We start from the raw sequence: 19,867 nt of genomic DNA on the forward strand, positions 1-19,867 counted from the left end.
GTGGTCAAGGCTGCGCCCTAGGTGTGGGCGATTATACTGCGAATGGGGGATGTGGCTGAGGTGCCATGTCTTCAATGCGCCGCCACGTCCCCTCCCACCCTAGAACGCAGGTGGGAGTTTAGTTTTATTTTTTGCGGGCAGAGTATGCGTCTGGAATTCAACCCCAGTACGCAGGGAAACTTTTCAACTGACAATCTGTTCAATAAAATGAACAATTCATGATCCTAAAATAATTTTAGTGCGCTGGTGACATTCTTCCCTACTAATCTTATGTGATAGCGGCGCCATCAGCAGTCATTTCAGCACCCTTCCCTATCATTGGGATTTTCGGTAAAATCCCAATGCACGGTCCACTTTTGTCACCATCAGAGCAATGATGGAGGAAATGTATGTAGACTGCAGTGCTGAAATAGGATGGAGGATATCAGTAGCTCTGAGATGCAAAAATGGGTGAAAAAAAATATGAAAACATTCTTTGAAATAAAACGCAGTTTATAATACACAGTGCTGTAGCAAACTAAATGTCATGTCAGTTATAGTTTATATTACATATGTTAATCTAAAAATATATTCCGGGCAATGAATGGGTAAAGCTAGCCATACATGGCTACATTTCTCCCATTCTGAAATCCCGACTGCCAGCTGTTGTATTTAGGCAGCTGCTCCTCATCTATCCTACATCCTATCAGATGCACTGATCTAGATGATCATTTTCCACCAGACTCCCAAGTGGTGCTTGCAGGGCCACCTACGGTTTCAATTTTGGTGGATTCAGTAGGAATCAGCTGAAGTTTTGGCAATACCCGCCCAGCTTTAGTTTTCATATCAAGGTCAATGTGCTTTTATGTCCGTGTCTCTTAACATGTTCAGTTACCAGAACCAATCAAAGTGGTTGAACCACTATTAAATTAGTAATTGATCCTGAAAGCAAATCCACAAAATGTGCCCTAGATTTAAGGCTTTAGAACAGCTGTAAACAATTACTAATCTAGATGTTCTCGGAAAGAGCTGCCAGCCTGTTGTTTAATTGATAGTTGGTACATATTCTTGGTGGGTGGTGGTTGCTCTACTGTGTCATTTCCATTAATCCTTTAACAGCTGACTGCTAAGTTTATACTGTCAGCTGCAGGCAGAGATACTGAGTACCAAGAATAAAGATCAAAGACTGTGTCCTCTGTCACAATATTCCTTTTCTGCCTGCAAGTGGTTATGTGTAGTATGGGATATGCAGTACTTGGTTTGCCTTATTACAGTAAACCTTTTTGGGTGTCTGGGGGGGGGATTCACATTGTCATTTTGTTTACAGGTATAGGGAATTCCCACCAAAGTGCTATTTCCTGCTTGTGTTCGTTACCTTATGCCGCTGTGGTATGATCAGTTTATCTGTATTCATGTGCAAATCATACCATTTTAAATAATTTAATTTGGATTTGGCATGCAGTTTTCAATGATAGTCATCTCCAATTATTCTTTGAGCATCATGTTTTTAGTTTTAATGTCCCAGGCTTACTTTAAAGCTGGACTCTGCAGAAATATAAAAAATAGTGGGAGCTAAACTGCAAGGCATACATGATATTTTTTTTTTCAAGGGGAACACCTTATCCCTTCCTACCACAGGCTTCTCTTCTCCGTGTGATCAATCCTTCTCTTTCCATCAGTCACAGGCACTCTGCATAATGTACAATGTACATACATATGTATTGCAGAGCTACCTGGGACATACTGTCTGAGCTTTCAGTACACCAACACACCACTCACAGACCCACATATGTTCTGAATACTACTAAATTTTGTTCTAAACATAGAATATGACAGTAAATGTTGGGCAAACTTTACACTATACGTTCTGGTTGTAATTCAGTTTAAAAGCTACAGAGGGTGAAAGTGCTCTTTACAGGGTAGGATCTGTATTGTGACCAACTGCATCAGTAGATGCCTCAGTATAACTGATGTACATGCTGGTTGCTGCCAAAGTCCCTAGATAAGAAGCTATTTCATCTACAGCAATGATGTGTACATACGTTTGATGTTATTACAGAACAAATAGCAATATTTTTTTCAGTAACTAAGCTTGAGGAAGAAGGTATTCCTTTTATAATTTGGTTTGAAATTATTATAAGGGTTTGTTTTTTTTTTTAGTAGTAGCTGTTAAAGCCACAGGCACATATAGTATATGGTGGTTTTATATTCAGAGCACTGAATTTGCCAAAAATGCTGGTCTGGTAAAATAGTATGTAATTGGTGTAATAAGTATGATAAACCAAATATTTGTTTGTCTATAAGACGCAATAAGTGTTCATTATATTGCAGTATTGGTTGCTGAATAAGCACATTGTGCAATACTTTTTATTTAATTTAAGGAAAAACAATTTCAGTAGCAACTCTCTGTTCTGTATAAATGTACTCCATAGGAAAAGATTTGCAACAGTAAGCCAGTAACTTCAACAGGAGGGTAATATTCTGCTAAATCCTGTATACAAAGAGTGTTGCCATGGTTTAAAGAAAGGAAAATTCGCATTTCTGGCAATTTTAGAAAATCATAGCTGGTAAGTGAGTGAATTGGCAAGCTCATTATTAAATTTGATTATATCAGTTTATACACTAAAGATCCTAATCGTCAGTGCCCTATTCACAAGAAGCCTCACCCTCTAATATTTGCAACTAAAATCTCTGTATTTAATGTGAATTGTTGAAACAGTGTAGATATTATATATTTTTTTGCTGACTAGCTAGTAAGTGTGCTGGGACATTTTTGTGTTGTGTTATTCTGTGAACTGTTCACCTTGTTTTAAAATGCTTGATTGGAGCAGTTGGCATTTTTGTTTTGCTCAGCGGAACAGCCACACACATTATGTTGAGGTGGGCTAAAGTAAACCAAAAATCCACCAACCTAGAAAGGAATAGGTTCCAGCTTTCTTAATATTCATCTTTTTTATATTAATAAGCAGACTAGAGTCTGTTTCATGTGTACTCAGATTTACATATAGAGGCAATGAGTTGTATGGTTGCACCAGAATACTAAATTACAGCAGCAGGTCATATTACATGTGAAATCTTTCAAGTGAATCTTTATTATTGCTCAACTCAGGCTTAGTGGTTAGCACTTCTGCCTTGCAGCAATGGGGTCCCCCAGTTTGTATGCTGGTCAGGACACTCTCTGTAAGGAGTTTTCCTGTTCTCCCTGTGCTTGCGTGGGTTTCCTCTCACACTGCAGACATGCTGGAAGGTTAACTGACTACTGTGAAAAATTGGCCCTGTGTTGTAGGGACCTTAGATTGTAAGCTCCTTGAGAGCAGGGACTGATGTGAAGTATGTATAGAGCAGCGTAAATTGTAAAATATGTAAATACCTGTAATAAATAAAAAGGATAGATTTGAAGACAAACATTTTCAGTGCCTTTACTTCCGCACTCTGGGTACCTTAGAAAAACATTTAAAAGAGAACTATGGGGGTAAGTGTTTTCCCCCATAGTTCCCTTTAGGGTCACGGGAGGACATATACCAACCTCCTCCCATGACCCAAAGCTCAGTATATCGCGGGCAATACTGAGAGCGCCGCAGCCGGGACGGATCCCGACAATACTGTCAAGACTGACTGAGATTTCTTTTTTCTGTTGCAGTTAACACTTACAGGTCCCTATACCTCCCCCAGCATGTTTCCTGTTAGCACTGAAGCATAGCTGATTGGCTCCTTGCGTTGCTTTTTCCTCTTCCAGCCTGAACTCTGTTGTACAGTGGATTGCATGAGGCTGATACTAAGTCAAGTTCAGGTACTTACATTGCTTGCATTAAAGAAAAATATATTAATGCCTTATTAATGACTACAGAGCGGCTTTAATTTGACTCGACAAACATCAAATTAAACATCATTGTAAAATCATACTCCAACCACTTGCAGATCTAAGCATCACTGTTCTATGATAATAGTGCTGCATCCCCTCCCAGAATGGAATGGCATAATGTAACACAGCATATCAGCAATTCTTTAGAGGCATGTATGGAATAGTTCCGGTGTCCTTTGTGGGACTCCAGGGAGAGGTTGGCTTCGTTTCTGCTTTACCTGCCAAGTTTTGGAGACACCCACTGCAATTCACTCTCTCAGATCTTCATCTCAGCAGCTGTCAGTGACATGCGGGTACTTGCTCCAAAGATTCAATGTAATTCTCACAGTAGAAAAATCAAGCTAGACAGCTTGTTGTTTTAATGTGAACATAACAAATGGGTAAATTCAAGAACATGCTCAGGAAGGACAAGAGTTCAGTGAGTCACCTTCAAAGGCACATTGTGATGTCTGTCATGACTAACTTCCTAGTAGTTTGTCAGTACCAGGTACACATTTTTTATTTTTGTACTTTACATTCTCAGTATGCAAATTGGTTCCTAAGGTGACAAATTCTGCATAATTTCAGTGTTCATAGTGAGACAGCTAGACTTTAGTCCGGTTAAGGGGACCGAGAGAGGGTTAGGAGATCCTGCATGGTTAAAGCCATAAAACATTGGGGTTTATTTTATTTTATTTTTTAAATCCACACGTCGGCTCAATAGATCGGGAAGTGAGCGAACGCATACCATCATCTCCTTGCAGAGAGGGGTGACCGTCAGTCACCGCTCCCCGCAGGGATTCTCCCCCCCCCCCCTCCGATTCTCCAGCGCTGACTGGAGGAACGCACAAGGGAGGGGGCGGGTACAGCTGGCTCTGCCTCTAGGCAGAGCCAGTTGTCATTCACGCAGCTGGGTGCATCTCGACAGCATTGTCAGAATCCGTCCCGGCTGCATCGGTCTCAGTATACCGCGAGCTGTAGCTCACGATATACTGAACTTTGGGTCACGGGAGGATGCTAGTATATGACCCCTAAGAGAACTATGGGGAAAAACACTTAACCCATAGTTCGCTTTTAAAGTAGTATTTGCCCCATCTGCACACTCTAGTGCCACAATCTGTGTCCTCTTCCAGACTGATGTTCTGTATCATTCAACCCACTTACACAGAGAGAGAGGCTGAATTCACCCCTTTGCGTTAACATGTGAACCCCATTGTGTTGCTGTCCATTTTGATGGACCTGCATTTAAGTGCACCACAGTGCATAGACGTGAACGATCTATGCGTTGTAATGTGCTAAAAATGAGTGAAAAAGAGGTAGTACAAGTGTGTTGGTTGGCTGTGGCTTTAATACTTTCAGAGGTACTGATGTGGAACAAGCACACAATTTAGAAAGTTAATGCGATAAACTCTTAATCTGCAAATTTGTTCCAGGCTTGAGCATCAAAACCTAAGGATCAGAATGGCTGCAGGCAAATTAGCATTTCCAGAAGAAAAAAACTCAGCAACAGTAGCCTACATAGTCTGTTAACGCAGGCTTTAACTTAGGGGTTGGTTTACAAAAAGAGTAGAGCAGGGGTGCCCATAAGGTCGATCGCGTAGCGATCACTGGTAGATCGCCATGTCCTCTCCTCCCGCCGCTTCTCTGGATCCCCGCTGCTCCCCCCAGCGGGGATCCGAGAAGAAGTGAAGGAACCGGCGGCGGGGGAGGGCGGAGGACAGAGCCGCTAGGTGTGGGGTGTGGAGCTGTATTGAAGTCAATGGCATCGCCCACATTGCGATCACCCGCACTCGGAACGCAGGCACATTAGGCCTGCATTCCGGTCCAGTGCGATCTGCAAAAATAGTGCTCACAGCATTTTTGCGGATCGCACTGGACTGGAACACAGGCACTAATGCAGGCGATCGCACTGTGGGCGAGGGGCCTGCCTGCGGAGCCTGGCTACGGTGCCATTGACTTCAATGCACCACCACGCCCCCTCCCGCCCCTGAATGCAGGTGTTGTTTCGTTGGTAGATCTCAATGAGCTCGTCATTTGAAAAGTAGATCTCCAGATGAAAAATAGTGGGCGCCCCTGGAGTAGAGCATGTTCACTTTGCACAGAGAATTTTCACTTAATTTAGTGTGCAAGGTAAAGCTATGAGCTACTCCTTTACTAAATCAACCCGTGTGTACAATGCACGATAATACTGGCAGCCTACTGGATGAATATTCCTGTGGATTAGCCATCCTTTGAAATAAATGAAATCCGTCACATTAAAAGTCACATACCCTGTCTGCTTTAAAAAATATTTATATATTAAAATATTAAATATTGTATCAAAATGCAATTTATAGTAAATATGTCACACATCATGTTAACTGGCTATTTGCGCAATAATTGGAAAGCTGCCATATGAGCCTTGCCACACCTTGTTATGCCAGATAAAACAATAATAAACAGCCATTTATAAATTAGAAATAGAAAATCCAATTTATTTGTACCTCACACAAATGTTTCACATTTAAAATCTGAAAATAATAAAGAACAAGAAGGAAAACACAAAAAATGAATGTAAAACAAATCTGTTTACTACGAAAAACTGTAGTAGTTATGGTCAATAAAACGTATCCGTTAAAAGACTTCTGTCCTCCTCCAAGTGTCCAAAGGCTGGTCTAGACTAGATTGATTGGATTCTGGTTAGCTAAATCAGAGCTTTATTCATTTCCAATGATTGGTACAGTTCAGATACAAGGAGGATATTTTCAAATGTCTTATGCAATGTGACAAGTCATGAAAAAAAATACAGTGTAGACGACACTAAATAATGTTTTACTCCTTTAACTATGCTTTCAGAAGGTAAAATTTCTGGAGTCAAGTTCTACTTCAACCATACAATATTTCAGACTGGATGTACATTTTTGTCATAACCTTATTAATCTTTCAGGTCAGTCTTTAACATAAAGGTTTTATGATGCAGTTACTCTTGCATAACCTGTTTTGAAATCCAATAAATACAGCAAGCAGCCACAAAGAGAAAAGACCAGCTTTGTCAAACAGGTTGAATTGACTTAGTCATGCCAGACTAATAAAGCTTTTTATTCCAAAGATCACAAATCACATATCCTAACAAGGTGAATTGGCCACCTTCTTGCCCAAAAACTCAGCTTTGAGCAGTGATTCTCAAACTGGGGGGCACTGTGGCACTGCAGGAGGGCATGTTTCGATGGATGCCGCAAGTTCCAGGTTTGCATGTGTATACAGAATTGGCAAATAAATACAAAAATAAATCTGTACAGGTGGGGGGTGGAGAATAAAAAGTTCAACTGCTTCCAAAGCAGACTATAAAACAGAAAAGGAATGAGAATCGCTGACAGTGTATAGACATCAGATAATTGTCACCAAATACTGCTTGAATTGGCAAAACCATAAAATTATTCACGTATCTATGGGAAGATCTCGCCAGATATTAGGCTCAATTCAAAAAGCTAACACACCACAATAAGGAAGCTTAATTTTCAAGTTTTTAGCCAATGAGATTTAAAAATGACAGAAACAATGAAAATATAGATCTTATCCTGGTTGTAAAGTGGACCTGAAGATTTCCTATGTTATAAGGAACATCTAGAAATGTTATTGTGCCTAAACAGTACCCATAGTTAGCTTTATTTTGAATTCCTCCTTCAAAAAAAGCACTGTACTTCCTGTGCCTGGGAACTTCCATTGTTAGCCTCATTGCTGTATATCTGTGTGAGATCATCAAGGCACTACTGCCTCTGACTTGCTAGTCTTGCAGGATTTGGAGTGGATCTGGTGATGAGTACTTTGTTGTTCACAGTTCTTCCTTCTGGCGGAGAAGCTGTACCTGAGGAATCTCCCTGCTTGTGCTTAAATTATTCTGTTTTGTGATGTCTGCACCTCTCCTGCTGCATCCTGAATATAACCCAACCATCAGGGGTTCTGACATAAGTCATCATCAGTTCTGACCTGATAAAGCCCTGCTTCCCTACCAACATGGCCACCTCCACATGGAGACAGTGCAGAACAACGCATGTCAACAACAGAAAAAAAGTTACCTGCAAGGAGCCTACAGGCAATACTGGCAACTAGTGCTTTGCGCTCTGCTTGCCTTTTAGGGCATCCTTAGCTTAGGTCTTCTTTGTGAATCAAACCCATTTTCTGCAAACTGTTCTAGATGCAAAATTTTGCAAGGTTATATTTTCTAGCCAATAGCCTACTATTGCCCTAAGATCAGAGTCAGGATTTCTACTTTGGAGAACATAGCTTGTTATCTACCTGCTGAATCAAGGTAGCAACATTCAGTGATCAATATAGAGAGTAAATAATCTAAGAACCATTTACTCTCTATAGCCGGCTTAGCAGAAAACTTTTAGTAGACTTTTTTTGCTGTGGCTTTATTAGTTTGTCATCACCTAACAATTTCAGTGCTAAAAGCTCCTAAAACATAGGTTTGTCTTCACAGATGATATAAAAATTAAAATAAATGTATTGTCCATAGTGCCATAACCAAAAGGTATATGTGGCCAGAGACAAGAGGTAAAGTTCCACATTAACTTTACACATCAATTTCAAGAACATTGCCTGTTCTCATTGTCATGGAGGAGTTTTCGCAGAAATACCCTTATGACTGTAAATCGATATAGTCTTGGAATCCAGTGTTTATTGTTGTATGAAGTCATAAATCGGTTCTTCCCATGAAGTCATAAGGGGTTCTTCCAATGCTAGTAACTTCCTCCATGTAATACATGCAACGTCACTTATTAGCTGAAGTTCTTATAACTTCTATAAAACCACTTAATTTTCCATTGCCTACTTGACAGTGGCAGAAGACTCGTGTTGATCAAGTGTCAATGAATGGTCTGACTTCAGGGTGTCATACCATAAATCCCACTGAGCACAGCAGTTGATTCTGAGAATAAATGAGGCTTACTCACAAGTTCCCATCACATAAATAAAACAAAGTTCTGTCACCCTGTACAGATTTTAGCTTAGCAGTAATATCACAGCATTCCGTGTTTCATGTTGTCTCAAATGATTCCAAAGCATCCATCCACAGTGACGGGGTGCTCGGAGACTGTACTGGGACATGTCTTAGTTCTTGGATCTGCTTCTCAAGAGCCTGATTACGATAAAACATTTCTAAGTAGCTGGCTTGGATCTCTTTCTGGTACCTTAGTACCTTATCCTTTTCTTCTTTCCATGTTTTTCTTTCATTCTCAAAATTCAGCATCTGGGCCTCATTCTGACGTCTCTCCAATATCAACTCAGCCCTTAGCCTCTCTGTGTCCACAGGCTCGAAACCTTCTTTTGGGTTACCATGAGTGTCCATTAATGAAGCTGGAGAAAGTTTGTCTTTGGCGTCCTCAAAAGCCTGAAGATGGGCTTTTAGATCGGTCGTCTCTTTTTCTTTCTCTCTAGCGAATGCTTTTGCCTCCCGAAGTTTTGTCTTCATCAGGAAGAGCTCCCCCATTTTCTCCGTAACTTCAGCTTGTGAATCTCTAAGTTGCCGTTTCAGAAGAGAGATCTCACCAGCTTTCTGAGAAATCTGCAATATAAATTAAATCTAATTAATAAAATTATATATTTTTTATAGGGCAGATATACTGGTAGTGTAAATATTTTTATTTATCATGGTCATAACTGAGAAGACCCACAGGTGCCAGCCAAATAGGCGAAGCTAGCGCTGACATCGCCATTTGGTCGGCACCTATGGGTCTTCTCAGGTCATGTCCATATCAAAACAAATGGGCGGAGCCGGCCGTGATATCCCTGCTAGCTGCGTCTATTTGTTGACATTTGGTCGGCTGCTGTAATTTGTCGGCGTGCGTTCGTTGGGTCAGGATGAGTAGGCGGGCGTTGGGCTTTTTAAAATTTTTGACAGGTCGGCGAAGTTGACAACACTGGACGCCGTGATTGACTATTGGATTACTTCGATGGATGCAATTTTGGACTTTTGGGGTTGTATTTTCTTTAATTAAAAGGACTTGTCAAAAACTTAGTGTGTTTTTGCTCAATTAAAAGGACTTTTTCGAAAGTGTGGTATATTTATTGCACCTTCCCAGTGCCAAGGGCATGTGGCCTGGTATGGTGCAACGAGGGGGGTTGCTCGCCTGTCCCCCCCTCCTCCCCCCCTTCCTGCCCGTGCTCAGATCAAGGGTCTGGTAGGAATTTTAGAGGGGACCCAACCATGTTTTTTCCTGTTTTTTGGGGGTGGGGTTCGAGTTAAAATTCCTACCAGACCTAAAGGGCCTGGTATTACTTTTGGGGGGAACCCCACACACTTTTCCTAAAAAACGAGGGCCCCTCCTAACTTACAAACCAGACCTAAACTGTCTGGTATAGATCGGGAGGGGGACCCCACGCTGTTTTTTCAAATTTTTTGTTTACAGTTCTTTTTTTATTTTTATTCATTATCAATAATTATTTTTTGGGGCATTTTCCAAGTGTTTTTGTATTTTTTCTCTAACGCCTGCTGAATGCCTTGTTAACGTTATAGGAGCTTTAATGAGCTTTATCCATGCAGTCAATTCTCAATGAACATATGAAAGAGCCCTTACTCATACTTATTAACAGAAAGCACTACGTTTAAAAGATAACAATTTTGCATTATTTATGTAAGGATAAAATCCAGATTAATGAGGGATAGCCTCTAGGCAATCTAATTAAATGTTTTGTGGCAGTGGGCTGGAGTATTGTTCCAAGGAAACAACTTAAATGTGCGACTTAAAAACCCCATAGATGGCTCTCACTTAAACTACATAATTACAGGCCTTGTGAACATTTCATTTATATAAAATGTGGGATGGGAATTTGCAGACAAGAAAAGACATTTGAAATAACCAGAAGTATTTTTTGTTCTCTGAGCTTACAGACTGCACTAGTTCACTATTGAAAGTACAAAATGATATAATGTGGAGAATACAGCACCGCTATTAAAAGACTAAATTTTAATGTACATCAAACAGCATCTAGTAGTCATCTTAAAAATACTGGTTCATGGTTTCTTTAGGAGGATCCAGTGTTTTTTAATTGTTTAATTTTATTTAGGGTGAGAGCGAGTTGATTCTCCTACTTGCCTGAAGATACCAATGTCATTATCTCCCCACCAGAGTTCCTGCTCTGCTTCCTGCTTTCCATTATGAAGTCAAGCTGGGGTAATAACTTCCTGCTACTATATTCTATATAAATTAAATGAATAGGGAATCCTTTAAAGAGAATAAAATAAGCCAAAACCAGACATAAGATCAGAGTTTCTGAAACATCTGTCAAGTGATCAAGGAGGTTAGAAGACCTGTCCCAATGCCACTCTTCCCTTCCTGACAAGCAAGCACAGACAAGAGTCCTTTCTCCTGCTTCCTGCTCCTCATCACCCTTCTATATTCACATAAACATGTGAGCACACTCCAGATCAGTTTGCAGCTTTATGGAGCAACCTGCAGCAAATCTAAAGATTACTTAGAAGTCAGATCGTGCATGCAGTTGAAGATAACTGCAAACACTTTTAGTAATATTATGGGTTCAAATGACAACACAGAACCAGTGTGTTTTGGGGGGGTTCAAAGACCTCTACCATCTTTAGGGCATAAACATGATAGGTAGTATAAATCACCAGGGATTAATTACTTGCTGTGTAGGTTATAGCCATCATCAGTGAATCAGCAAAACGCATTCAGTGATGTTGGCTATACCCCACACAGCATGTAATTCAAAAGGAGAACTATGGGGCGAGTGAATTACACTCATCCCCTTAGAGCCGACGTGTGACATTAAACTGTCACACGTCGGCTCTATTGATCAGGAACTGAGCGAAAACATACCACTGCTCGCTCACTTCCCGATCATCTCCCTGCAGAGAGTGGTGACCGTCAGTCACCGCTCCCCGCAGGGATTCTCCCCCTCTCCTCCAGCACTGACTGGAGAGGGGGTGGGCATAGCTGGCTCTGCCTCTAGGTAGGCAGAGCCTGCTATCAATCAGCCAGCGGGGTGGATCTCGACAGTATTATTGGTTATCTGTCCCAGCTGCCGTGCTCTCAGCGTAGAGTGGGCAATAGGCCGCTATAAACTGAGTTTTGGGATCACAGGAAGACGTTAGTATATGTCCTCCCGTGACCCTAAAGAGAACTATGGGATAAGAAGGTTACCCCATAGTTCTCTTTTAAGTACCAAGTACAAGTTCCTCTTTTGAGCTAATCTTTATTAGCCCATCACTCATGTCAGAGAAAGCCTTCAGGGTGCTGCTTGTCCTGTATATCTCAGGGGCGTACAGCTAGCCCTCTGGCTGGGGCACAAGCCGTGGGCTCAGTGTTGACCAATAGAAGAACAAGATTACGCACTCTGATAAGCTGCTGTCCCCAATTCCCACTTCAACTGCATTCTCAGTGTCCTCAGTTTTTCTTACAACTGTGGGACGCGGATTTTCTGAGAGGAGTACGGAGTTGAGGTTATGACTGGAGGCCAGAGTTAACATAGTAGATGAGGTTGAATAAAGACCAAGGTCCATCCAGTTCAACCTATATGTGTGTGTTTGTATTTATGTGTATTTAACACGTCATATATATTTGTAGATTTAGCGTCTAAATAATTAATCTAGAAGTTTCTTTAATTTTTCTACGCTATCAGCGGATACCACTGCCTGTGGAAGGGAATTCCACATTTTTACTATTCACACAATAAAAAAACCTTTGCGCGTTCAAAGATTGAACCTCCCTTTCTTCTAACCTCTTGTTGTGTCCACATGTTCTCAGTACTGTTCTTGGTGAAAACATCTTGTTTTAAATATTGTTGTCCCCATTTGATGATTTTGAAGACTGCAAAAAGTTTCCCTCTTAATCGCCTCCTTTCTAAGGAGAATAGGTTTAATTGTTGGAGGCGGTCTTCATAGCTCAGGCCTTCTATCCCTTTAATTAATTTTGTTGCCCTTCGTTGAACTCGCTCAAGCTCGAGGACGTCCTTCCTGAGAGTTGGCGACCAAAATTGCACCGCATACTCAAGATGAGGCCGCACCACTGATTTATAAAGTGGAAGTATTATTCTGTTAGACATTGCTACCATCACTCTTAATGCAGGACAGTATCCTGTTTGCTTTGCTGGCCGCTGCTTGGCATTGCATGCCATTGCCAAATCTGTGATCTAGTAGGACCCCAGGTCCCTTTCCATGTTTGTCTTCCCTAATGCAGACCCCCTCAGATAGTAGTTTGTGCACTCGTTCTTTGCACACATGTGCATAACTTTACATTTTTCAACATTAAATAGCATATGCCAATGTGTAGCCCATACTTCAATTTTATCCCGGTCTTGTTGAAGTGCACATATCTCCTGTTTAGAATTTACTGCCCTACACAGTTTTGTATCAGTGGCAAAAATGGAAATCGAACTGTCTATCCCAAGCTCTATATCGTTGATGAATAGGATGAACAGGATTGGTCCCAGGACCGACGCCTGGGACACCCCACCCCGATTTTTGCCCAATTAGAGAATTACCCATTTATTACTACCCTCTGGGTTCATTCTTGCAGCCAGTTTTCCACTCATGTGCAAACAGTTTCCTCCAAACCGATAGACCTAAGTTTGTGAATCATACGTTTATGTGGTACTGTATTGAAAGCTTTAAGTTCTTTTTATATAAAGCTGAATATCAGGTCTGTTCCACCAAAGTAGGAATGGCATATGCATATGACAGAATTTTATTACCTCCCATTTGGATTCTTCCAGCTTAGGGCTAAGATTTTCAGGCTCACAGGACTGTTTTTGCCGGAGCTGCTCCCATTCTGCTCTCATGGAGTTGAGCTCCTCATGAAGGCGCTTTTTCTCTTGCTGTACTTTATACAGCTGTAGCTGTAAGGCCCGCTGGCTGCGCAGTGCCTGCTGGGAGATCTGATGCAGCTTGGACACATACATCTGTTTTAATTCATCCAGTTCCTCCATCCATAAACGACGTTTATCTTCAAAGACCTGCAGAACAGCCAAACATGACACATAAAAATGTAGAACAAGCCTTTATACATTTAAAAGGGAACCTGTGTAAAGAAACATGGAGGCTTCCATTGCGGTCCTCTTTCTGAAAATGCTGGTGTCCTGGCTTTCTCTGTCTTCAGTTTTAATATAGTTACTGACCTAAAAAACCTTTACAACCAGTAAAGTCAGAACTCCTACTTGGTTCAGGTATATCCAGGTCAGTGATGCCAAGTACTGGAGCCACTGGTTCAGCACGGCAATCTACATATTTCTTAGTATAAATGTCCTGTAATAAGCAGTTATACTAGCAAACTATTACCCTTATAAGACAGTATTGCTGTGTGTTAGAATTACATTAACACAAAAGCAAGGCAATGGTACATATATAAACATAGCAGATTACTCTGTGGTGGTACTTAGCTTGTAACACCTTCAATGTTCTGGATTCTTTACATTTAACTTTAAAAACTGTCAGTGCCTCACCTGCATTTTCTAATCTGTATATATTATAACGGGGAAGGATCGTATTTTACACCACAATCAGGGAGTAGAACAAAAGAAGTAACAACCTCACTGGGCCTATGGCCCCTGGGAGTCCTAGTTCTTCTCCAAATTATTTTCCCTTAGTTACACTGGAAGAATGACAATGTTTATAAGGCTTTGTTATCCTGTGTGTAGGTGTAGGTGTAAATAAATGATGATGAGGAGACAGTGCCGAGTCCTTTTTAACATATTTACTCAAGGCTAAAAGGATTTTTATCTCTGCCTCTGAATAAATGTAACTGCAATATCTACTTTAGGATACAAACCTTGTCAATTTTCTTTAATGTGGCCTTGGATCTCAACAGTGTTTACAGTATCCCAGCCTTATATGCTTTCATATTAAACGTCCTTTTTAATTCTGCAAAAACATTTACTTTAGTGTAGCTCCACTAGGGAAACAGAGACTTAGAGAACTATGGAGGTGAGTGCTTTTCACTCACCTTATAGGTTCTAGCCGATCTGTGACAATGAGACTGTCACAGGTCGACTCAGTAGATCGGGAAGTGAGCGAACACATACCGGCGTTCGCTCACCTCTCGATCCTGTCACGGCTCTCTGCCGTGACAGGGGAGGGGCTGCATTCCCCCCTCCCTGCTCCGATCCGCCAGCGCTGTCTGGCGGAATGGACGGGGGAGGGGGCGGGAACAGCTGGCTCTGCCTCTAGATAGGCAGAGCCAGCTGTCAGTCACGCAGCTGGGCGGATCCCGGCACAATTGTCGTGATCCGATTCAGCGGCTCAGTATACCACGAGCAGCAGCTTGCGGTATACTGGGGCGTCTCAGTATACCGCGAGCTACAGCTCGCGGTATACTGAGCATAGGGTGACGGGAGGACGCTAGTTTGTGTCCTCCCGTTACCCTAAGGAGAACTATGGGGAAAAGCCTTTACCCCATAGTTCTCCTTTAAATGATGTGTTTCATGACATTCTGTAGTGTCAGATCTGCCCTGTGTTGCTAAAGAGGCCCTCTCTCCAGACCAAATATTCCCATAAGATTATATGTGGATTAATGTATTTTAAAGCATGCTATTTACTTCTAAAAGCCTCCCTAGTGCAGACATCCAGAAGCTGTAAAGCACGCCACACGTTAAAATCTGTCCTACAAACAAGTATGTGGTGCACGGGCCTATGTGAGTGCATACAAATTGTACAGTATAAAAGGAGGTGTTAGTATTACATAGTTGTAATCTAAAAAGTTAACTGAACAAAGATTGTACAATTAGATTGTAACATGTATGATGATGGTTGCTGCTGGCAAATGCCATCTTGGATGTGATGTAAGCACCTCTGGCAGACTACTCAGATTTTATAGTAAGTTCAAATGCACATTGTAAGTGAATGAAAAAAAAATGTATGCAAACAAAAGGAAAAAAACACCGCAGGTAAGCATTTAAAAGCACTTTTCTGTGCCTCTACCTGCAGTTTTTGCAGGGTGGTTTAAGCATTGCATACATAATGGCCACAATGCACACCCACTCACCTGAGTAAAGGGATCGTCTTTGTCACTTGGATTCCTTCTTAGTTGTCTCAGCTCCATCCCTTTTTCATGGAGTTTTTCTTCAAGTTGGCGGGCTACATCTTCTACAGATTGAGAGTACTCATACGGTGGAGGAGGTTCTCCTGAACAATGCAGGCGGCTCAGAGTTGCCATGCTCTTGCAGGACAGCTGTATCTTCTCGCCAGGTGTCATGTCCCGATTTGCTCGCGATCCTCTGTCTAAGGATCCTCCAATATGGTTTATATGTCCAGTGGATGCACTAATTTGACCCCGTACTACACCGAATCCAGGGCTGTAACCAGAAAAGCTGTTGACAGAGTTTTGTCTAGAGTCAGACAAGCTGTCATTCTCTTCGCTTTCACTCTCGTGATGGCTGACAGAATGGCTGTTGGTTGACTTCAGAGGCCCACGACGTGGTGGACTGTTCAGACTGCCTAGGGTATTCAGACTACCATTGCTTTTAGATAGCTTGTGGCCACCTGAAGAACACAAACTCTGCATTGACATGAAGTTCTTTCCATTGGAAGGCTTCAAAGTAGATGGTCCAATACGAGACTGCAAAAGAGAAAACAAGATTCACAGGCAGTGCCAACAATGGTATTGTTTAAAGGCTTCACCCACACAGAAGTAACAGATTATGGTAGCTGCTACAGAATTACACCGATTGACAGTGTCTTTTACCCCTTAGAGACTGTGATATTGCTGAGGTTGAGTTTCAGGGTGTGCAAAATCAGCTGGGCCATTTCAAGGGGGTCCCACTCTACATGCTGAATTTTTTAATGGAAACCAAATATCCAAGAAATACAGTAACTTTGCATACTTCAACCCAATGGGCTTTATCACCAAGATTCAACAGTCTTTATACTGCAATCTAATTCAAGATGAACATAGTAATTAACCTCTTTCAGTCTGCATTAGAATTAAATTATCGTATAGTGAGGACTATGTTGAAATCTCTAAGCCACAAATTTCTCTGCAAGGCTCAGGAAGTGTATAAGCTCTTACTGTATTTACTAACAACCACATGAAACTAACAACAAATGCCTTTATTCAAATAACTGTCAAAAGCAAAAAGCCCAACACATAGTAATACCCAACTTCAGCCATTGTTTTTGTTTTGGATATTAATCCCTGTTGGGTTTTTAGTTCTGTGCGTGTCCCCATTGGTGAGATTTTCCTTGTTTCCCAGAATCACACAAAACTGAAAAATGTTTGAGCTGAAATTAATTATTAATTTTCAGAGTTGCTTGGAATTAGGCTTAAAAAAAAAGGATGTCCCATCTTATGAAATGAACAGCATTTACCTTTTCAAAACGTCCCCTTTCTGGAAGTGATGTCTTGGTGAAGTCTGTTCCCCTGTGTCCTTTTTGGTACAAGCCAGGGTAGTCATTTTCTTCTCCTTCCATGCTGTGTTCCCTCCTAAATCCCAAGCCAGAGGGTATCTTCTTGGCACTCTTGCCATCTTTCTTTGTAATACTCAAGTAGCTCAGAAGTTCTCTCTGATTCAGACTCCTCTTCAAGATATTTCCGGGGCTATGAGAATCTGGAAGGGGCTTAAAGTCCAATCTGAAATCATCCGGTGAAAAGTCATGCTTCTCTATCAAACTGCTTACACTACCCATAGTGCACTTGTAGGAGATGTTTGAATTAAAAGAACGGAGGAGTTGGTTCCCAGGATCACAGGCTAGGCTGAATGTCTGTGCAGCTGCCATGGAGAATTAACAGAAGACTTGACCGATCTGCAAACATAAAAATAACCTTTATTATCTACGGTTTTGTGTTCCATATAGCAGTTTTTTGCAGGTTTTACTATACAGCTTATGATTTGGACAAATGTTTTCTTTAAAAGAGACCTGGTCGGCCATTATCAACATCATGTCTAAAAAGACACCACAAGACTTCTTAGCAAGAGGTGACATCCCCAACATCTAGGCTTAATCCTCATTCCATGGTGTGGCAACAGCCACTGTTATAAATAAACATTGTTATAAATAGAAAACATTGCAACTAAGCTCCATAAAATTAAATAGATTGCATTATAACACAGTCACCAGCCACCATTGCAACACCTTATCGGAATCAAAAGTATCAGAGCAGAATCCTCCTACTTGAATGGACGTCAAATGCAATGGCTTTAATCCCTGGTTCATTGAGGAGACCTACTGATAGGAACATATGCAGCTGAGCCAAAAGGAGGCTGGGGAGCAAGATAAATGATTACTTATGGCATATGCCATGTGAAAAACCTGACAGGAGACCTGGCAGAGCCTACTGAGGGCATTTATCAACCCCATAAAAAGGTGCCATGTCCACCAGGTAGCACTCTATGCCAAGAAGCAGCTCTGCTGCCAGGTCTATACACAAGGGCTGATTTGAGCAGGTAATTCCATTTTCCCAAATTACTTGGGAAAGTGAACTTACCATTTAATGCACATTGTGCATCTTAAAGAGTGCTGCTGCCCAATTACCATAATATGGCACACAGTGGAATAGGGGCAGCAATCAGCGCGCACACACAAAATGCCCTAATTGGTCGTTTGTTCACATGCAAATGACGGGAGCAGGAGGGTTAGTTTTAATTTTTTATTTCACATAACCTTATTGCCATCACACAGAGGCTAAAAGCCCCTACATAATAGTGTTTGGAGGTGACATGTTCTCTTTCTATGTCTCCCCTGCCCTCCAATACATAAGATTGAGATACTTGCAGGAAGCGCTGCAAGTACAGCACTCCTCTTTCACTGATCACACAGAGCAAATTGGAGAATGGACTTTCTCCGGTCTGCTTCCTGCTCTCCATCCTGAAGTCATTTGCTGTGGTCCCCGGTCGACCAGAAGTGCAGGGGACCCTGAAAACCATGGCGGGGAGGTCGGAGGAGGGTTACCAACCAGGCTGCTACAAGTGATCTGAGCATCTGTACAGCCAGATCACTTGTACAAAACGAGTGGCGGCTTCCCTGATCTATATTTAGCCTTGCTTGCCCTAAAATGTGGAAAAGAAAACCACACCTGCTTAATGCACAGAGCTGCATGCCCCGCGTGTCGGGCATAGGGATCGTGCACCCCCTGAAATCTGGCTGGCTACTAAGGGCATCTAAGGACTTCTTAAAAGTGATACAATTAAAGCAAGTGAAGTAACAGAAAAGTTTGTAAAAGAATATGAAAGAAAGGAGCACTGAGTCAGTGACAGCTGAAGGCCGCCCACATGCTTTCATACAAAAAACCCAAGCACATGTTCTTTCACAGATATCCTGATACATGCAGTATGTTCACTTCTTTCATGGAAAAACTGGGAAGAAAGAAAGAAAAGTTGCTTTTAAGACATCAATTTTATTTAGTTCATAGACCAAGATTATTTCAATTCTGCATGGAAATTAAATGCACCACAATACAGTCATAGATCCATAATTATAAAGTTAACCCAGGTAATAGCTTTAAAAAAAAAAAAGAATGCAACAAAGCTTACTGTAACATTGTGGGATGGTGGATTGCAGGAGGCCTGCATGTGTTTCAGTATCATAACCCAAACCCACCCAATACCTCTATTCCCACTACCAGAGCATTAAACTGCTGTGGCAATTTTATCACTTCTGCTATCCCTAACAATAAGTTACCAATATACACGGTTTGGGGAGTCTGCAGGTAGCTATGGAAAAAGTGTGGAGACAGGATTTACCCAGAGCCTTTGCATCATGTCACATGTTCATAGCCGGTGATGGGCCATGCACTACTGTAGAGCTGCAGCTAACGATTATTTTCAAAATCGATTAGTTAGCCGATTATTGAGTTCGATTAATCGGTTAATCGGATAAACAATAATTTAAAGTTTAAAAAATGGCTCCAGTGATGGGACTACTAGTTTGTATTGAGGTTGTAGTCCATCACAGGAGCAAGCTTGGAGCGGTGGAAGTAAAAAATAAAAAAGATAGTGTGGTGTGCAATATAGTGAAATGGAAAGTGTAAAATTATAGAGCAATGAATGCAGAATGGCACCGGCTATAGAGGACTACAAAACCCAGCAATACATTATACAGCACAATGCAGAATACCACCA

General features: G+C 41.5%; 1 protein-coding gene across 1 annotated transcript; it reads right to left on the reverse strand.

Moving 5' to 3' along the window:
- Nucleotides 1-8,460: 8,460 nt before the first annotated feature.
- On the reverse strand, nucleotides 8,461-17,547 carry N4BP3 (NEDD4 binding protein 3). Its single transcript, XM_018569227.1, has 4 exons — nucleotides 17,118-17,547; nucleotides 15,796-16,368; nucleotides 13,511-13,771; nucleotides 8,461-9,365 (listed from the first exon to the last, which is right to left on the reverse strand). The coding sequence occupies exons 1-4, from the start codon at nucleotides 17,523-17,525 to the stop codon at nucleotides 8,838-8,840; spliced, it is 1,770 nt and encodes a 589-aa protein (XP_018424729.1). The 5' UTR covers nucleotides 17,526-17,547; the 3' UTR covers nucleotides 8,461-8,837.
- Between the last annotated feature and the right edge of the window lie 2,320 nt (nucleotides 17,548-19,867).

The sequence above is a fragment of the Nanorana parkeri genome, unplaced genomic scaffold (genome assembly GCF_000935625.1).
Source record: "Nanorana parkeri isolate BGI_ZX_2015 unplaced genomic scaffold, ASM93562v1 scaffold1306, whole genome shotgun sequence".
NCBI classification, from domain to species: Eukaryota; Metazoa; Chordata; class Amphibia; order Anura; family Dicroglossidae; genus Nanorana; species Nanorana parkeri.